We start from the raw sequence: 6,105 nt of genomic DNA on the forward strand, positions 1-6,105 counted from the left end.
ACACAAATGAACTCTAAATCCCTACAACCTGGCTCTGATACCAACTGTAGCGACCCCGACAAATCGTCAAGTGACGGCGTCGGCTACGTGGGTCCCATTACCTGATTATAAGTCTTTAAGATAACGTTTGACCGAAATATGTCGCCTTCATTTCAAAATAAAGATTGTTTCAAAGTTTACAAGAATTGTTCAACCAAAAGTTAAGTTACAACGTTATAAGTACGATTGAAATCTAGGCGACACGGTTTAAAGTAAAGTCAAAAGACGCTCCATGAAATGCATGTATACTCGACATCCAATGCAAGTATCAAATAATGAGCGGAAGCATGTATCGCAAATCGTGCAAAACCTGAGAAAAACATAGAAATCTGTCAACGAAAAACGTTGGTGAAATCATAGGTTTAGTAAGTAAATTGTATTGAACCACAAGGTTCTTTAAGAATTGTTCAACCAGAATCGTTCACATCCCAAAATAGTATTTGTATCACGAGCACCCAATTATCAAGGCTTAACCGAATCTTCCCTCTGAATTTTGAATTTAGTGTTAGAACTTACACTATACATTGTTGAAATTATATTTCATTCACTAACGGTAGCGAACCGTCTGAATGAGGGTTTGTTAAACCCGTATGGCCACACAACATAATCACTCGCTTACACTTACACCCTGCAAGTGGAACTAATGATAATTGGATTGAGGACTTTTGTTCTAACTCGTCTGTATCTTTGCTCTTGTATTCGCATTTGTATCCAAAGTATGAAAGTATAAACCGTATAAATGTATATAAAGTATATGTTTCTCAGCCCACGATTTAAAAGTATAAAAGTATTTGCAAAGGTGGGACTATGATCTCACCTCGTGTGCAAGAGTTAATAAAGTACTTCAACAAGTAAACGCGTGCGAAGACAAAGCTAGTCTTGACCTAAACAATTAGGTTGTATCAAATAACGGTAAACACGATCGGTCAAAGTTGTTCAATTAGTCCTATGGCTCGTTACGACTCGATTAAGTAGCATGTGAATCAAATTGTCAAGTTTCATGCAAGATACAAGTAAATAAGCATGTTAGAAAGGTTGTATAAGTATTTGGTTAAGTTTGATTAAAAGTCAAATTGGTCGGGTCAAAGTCAACAGAAAAGTCAACGGGGTCGGGTTGGGTATCCGACAATTTTTCTAAGTTATATAATCATATATGAGCATGTTGGCCAAGTTTCCTGTTAATCGGAGGTCCGTAGCATAGCAAACATTTTTATGTCAAATGACCCAAGTAACAGCCGGTTTTAGTGTATCAGGACGGCGTCCCAATTTCCAGGACGGCGTCCTGATATGAAGAGTGGGACGGCGTCCCAATTGCCAGGACGGCGTCCTGGTATAAAGGATGGGACGGCGTCTAGGTGTTTGGGACGGCGTCCCAAAAGACTTACAGATCCTGTTTGCAGAAAACACAAGACACGAGCCAAACTTCAATCAATCCTAGTTTATGATCCGCAAACAATCAAGACATGTAATTTATATCACCGGAAAGCTCTTTCGACAAGGAACACAACTAGATACATTTCCTAAATCAAATTTATCATTTTAGACAACAAAATCTCGTCGAAAGTTCGTTAAACGTTCCAAAACAAGGTTTCAAGTTCATCAATTGCAATTCAAGTTTCGGGAATCCAATTTATACATATGATATGCCGTTTTGAAGGTAATGAAACATGTAATACAACTAAACACTTACTAACAACATTTCATGGCATTCAAATCATCAAAAGTTCATTTAAAGTCTATCAACTCTAACGAACATTCACAAAAATCAATAGTCATGAGTTTGATGTTTCCTTAATCAACCTATACATCAAAACGAAGCTAAAGATACTAGTAACACTTTTAAAACATGCACTTTAACAATCTAACAACATTTGATCATCCAAAATCAAAGATTTAGCAAGCAATTTTCATAATGAACTAGTTACACCAAAAACAACAAATCGAGCATACAAATTACATACACGACATCACAATGAGCCATAGACACTAATGAACACACTTTTAAGTCAAGAACACGAATTTAAAGAAATCTAGAGTTTTAGAAATGTTACCCAAAATCAATGAAGTTAGTATCAAATCGAAGAGGATGATGAGAGGATCAAGAATATGTAGTCGGATTTGTTGTGAGCTTCCAAGATTGAATTTAGATGATGAATGAATGGAATGGGTTTTTGTGTGTGTGTTCTTGGTAGAGAGAAAGAGAGAGAGAGATAATGAAATGAAAAATGGGGTGACTAGTTGACCTAGTCAACTAGTTTGCCCATTTGGCAACTCCGGTCCCTCGAGTTTCAAAGCGGGTGCGGGATTTAACCGATCGAATATTTTAAGTTATACGGAAGTACGGGAGATATTGAAATTCGATAACGAGAATATTTAAAACGTTACATAACAAAGGATACGAATCTAGATACGAAGGGCATTATTTAGAAAGAAAAAGACGGGCGTTAAAATAGTTTAACGGAAAAATGCGGGATGTTACAGGAGTGTTTAATCCTGAATTTAGTCCTGGAAAGAAAGCGCTGATGTGACACCCCGGACTAAACATAGAGAAGTTCCTACATTGAGAGCACTCTAACCTTTTATGTACCAAACTTTTATATACCACTATCAAAACTTACAGTAAATTATTTTTCTAAGTGTACTACTAAGGGTTAACAATGAAATTATCTTTTTTATATGAATATGAATTTTATCAAAGACATCTCTCAACACTCTTATTAATGTGCTTTAAAGTGTTGTATTTGTGAAGTGAATACACTTTTAAATTTTACAAATAATAGAAAAGGTCAACTCAAATGGCATCAAATTACAAGTAAGAAAACCGGGTGCTATTTCCGTTGCCGGAAATAGAATCAAAAAAAGAGAGCGTAAGTAATTAACAACTCCCTAATGATCATCAACTGAAGCGATTTAAGGCATGATAATTAAAGTATTTCATGAAAATTCGTAGTTAGTGTTTATCCGTCGATTGAATTCAGTTGTAAAATGGAACATTACAAGTCCCGTAACAACGATTTCTTCTACTTCACAAACCCTCACGATGATGCTAGTCAATTAGACGACACGGATTACGATGATTCTCAATTTCACGATTCTTTTGATGATGATGAACGTAGCTGTGATTTCAATTTTCACACTTGTCGTCCTCAAAATATTACTCAATCACCGTCATCTAATTTCCAGGTAATACAATTTTAACGATTTTAACTTTTATTATTAGTTAGGGTTTCAGTATCGTAATGAAACCTAAATTATTAGGTTTTAGAATTTGTAAATTTATCAGAAACGTTGTTGTTGTGTTTACAGACAAGTGGTGTGATGAATTTGAATGACAGTGTGACTACTTCATCAGTTAATGAATTTAGGGGTTTTGACATAATTCAGTTAGATGATAGAATGAAGGGAGTTTTTGATAAAGTAAACCGCACAATTGAAGGTATTGGTGTGCGAATCTCTCGCTTGGAGGATGAAACTTGCAGGATTGATAAGCGTGTGGAGGATGTGAAGGAAACTGAGGAAAGGTATCATGGAATGAAGCACAGCAAGTTGCAGAAGATGCAAATTCTTTTACAAGAGGTTTGAGTTTGTTACATTCATTGTTGTTGTGGTTTGTCTATTGATCATCGCGCACTTTGTGTTACGTATCTATTGTAGAATCTAAAAGCTTATGCTCGCATTAGAAACTGGTCAGTTTTTATGTTGAGTACACCCATGGTAAAACCAAAAGAAAGAAAGAGGGAAGGTAAAAAACTGGCTGTACAGGTCATGCTAAGCACTTTTTCTACAGTCATCGAATCTTTTAGCATCGTAGTTGAGCGTTTTAGGCCACTCCCTATCTTAACAGCCTTTAACAGAACTTCCCTCCTCCACATCAGCACCATCAGCACAAAAAACTTTAACAATTCTTTAACTAAACACTCCCCATCTATCACTAAATAATACCCACGACGAATATACCCATATGTACAGGCAATGAAGCAAAGGTACAAAACAGAAAAATAGGGGACCCACCTTAGCTCGTTAAACACCCATTGCAGGGCTTACTCACGGACCACTTAACAAAGTGGTGCCTATCATTGTTAACACTTGGCTATTGTTAACGGGTGTGTTGACATTAGGATAGGAAGTGCTCGTAGGTGGGTGTATGCATTAAAATATGGGTAGTGATATATCCAAATCTATTTTTGATAAATACACATAAATGTACTAGTATGTCCTTAAATGATACTTTAAATAAATTTTATGTTTAAATTTATCTGAGGGCATTTTAGGAAGATAACACTAAATTGAGTTGGATTTATCAAATATAAATTTGGAAATAACATCACCCTTAAATACAGTACCATACTATGGAAATTGTAATTTATCATTGTTTTTCTTTTCTTTTTTTGGTTAAGGAAATTGTAATTTAACATTAGAAATAAAAAAAAAAAAAATTATATTATTTTAATCTATGGAGACTTGTGATTGACCCAGTCACCACTCTCCACTTTTCTAGCACAGTCAATCACTTGAGACACGCTGATTGACTCGGTTACCACTCCCAGTGCTGTAAGGCAGTTAGGCTAAAAGAATTGAACTACCACGAGACCTCATTATTTGCATTTAGTTGTGCAACCCTGCTTTGTATCCCTATGAAGTGCTAGGAAGTTGTTGATTTCTCGGTTGAAAGGCATATAAATATTTGGTACAAGATAGATGTTACTTTTCTGTTTATCGTAGCCAAATTTTGTCAAAGTTATAGTAATAGTTTGTTTTCCAATTGTTTATCAGGTGCAAAATGGTGTTCTATTTTTGAGAGATAGGCACGAAATTGCGGAAACAAAACTTCAGGTTGCTAAACTTCAAGTTTTAATGAAAGATAAACCAACCCCTGCTCAAACAAACCCACAACACCAGCAACAACCATCGACCGCTTCACAGTCATCTTGCTATGTACCATTTTATCCGTTTTCTAACCAATCGAATGTCACTTTGTCACCAGGTGTTTATCATCATCATCCAGCATTCCCCCAAGCTCCTGAAGTCAACGTTCAGCAACATGTAATTCCTCTAAATCAGCAATTCCAGACACCTAACACATCATCTTATCGTTTACCCCAATCGATACATGTTGAATCCTCTAGAAACTACAAATCTGAATTTCATGCTAAGTACATGCCCGAGTCTGATAGTTTTCCCGGGCTTTACACTCCCGGGGGACCACCATCATCATATGAATTCTCAAATTTAAAACCTGATGAATTCTATCTGCATACACTAGAAGAAAGTAGTAGGAATAGTTACAATCATACCCCGGTAATTCAATCATTGCCTCATGCATTACCAACTGCAATTAATTTAGAAGATGAATCAAGTTCTGAAGAAAATGTTAATGCAATTACAGCAGACAATATAATTGATAATGTTACAGCAATGGGTTTCAGGAGGGACCTTGTAAGAGCTTGTGTCACGGAATTGACGGTAAACGGGTCTCCTGTGGATCTGAACGCTGTGCTTGATAGTATTATGAAGTGGAAATGAATGAATTCACTCAAATAAATGGGTTAAAACTTAAAACCTACGATGCACAGAAATTGCTAGAATTACTTGGTTTAGTGTGATCATTATTACGAATGACCGGTATAATTTTGTATATATTATGTTACAGTCTGTATCAACTTGTGAATACGTTGTGATTGTACATATGATTATGTCTGAATTAAATATATTTATTTGGAATAGAAGATGGAGCATCCATTGTTGCAGAGTAAGATGGATTTGGACTCGCCTGTATCAAAATCTCTATTTTGCATCTCCTAATGATTATTTTTATACAAAAAAATTACTCAGTTCCGTTGCATTGTTCAAGTTATTATTATTATATGAAATATGAATGAATATGAATTATAGTGATAACAAAATGCCTGTCGAAGTTGTTTGTTTCTCAATTTAGACAGAGTAGTTTTGGAACTGCAGATTTTGACACTTTCTTTTGTCAAGCTACACCAAGTTAGGTCGATTTTACAGATGAGTTATAAATAATAATTAAAAATTACTCGTTTTTCCAGCTAAACTGTATAAAAA

The 6,105-nt window shown here is 35.5% G+C and overlaps 1 protein-coding gene across 1 annotated transcript; it reads left to right on the forward strand.

Moving 5' to 3' along the window:
- Nucleotides 1-2,819: 2,819 nt before the first annotated feature.
- On the forward strand, nt 2,820-5,870 carry LOC139892499 (uncharacterized). Its single transcript, XM_071875609.1, has 3 exons — nt 2,820-3,222; nt 3,346-3,615; nt 4,813-5,870. The coding sequence occupies exons 1-3, from the start codon at nt 3,025-3,027 to the stop codon at nt 5,560-5,562; spliced, it is 1,218 nt and encodes a 405-aa protein (XP_071731710.1). The 5' UTR covers nt 2,820-3,024; the 3' UTR covers nt 5,563-5,870.
- Nucleotides 5,871-6,105: the final 235 nt, after the last annotated feature.

The sequence above is a fragment of the Rutidosis leptorrhynchoides genome, chromosome 2 (assembly GCF_046630445.1).
Source record: "Rutidosis leptorrhynchoides isolate AG116_Rl617_1_P2 chromosome 2, CSIRO_AGI_Rlap_v1, whole genome shotgun sequence".
Lineage (NCBI taxonomy): Eukaryota > Viridiplantae > Streptophyta > Magnoliopsida > Asterales > Asteraceae > Rutidosis > Rutidosis leptorrhynchoides.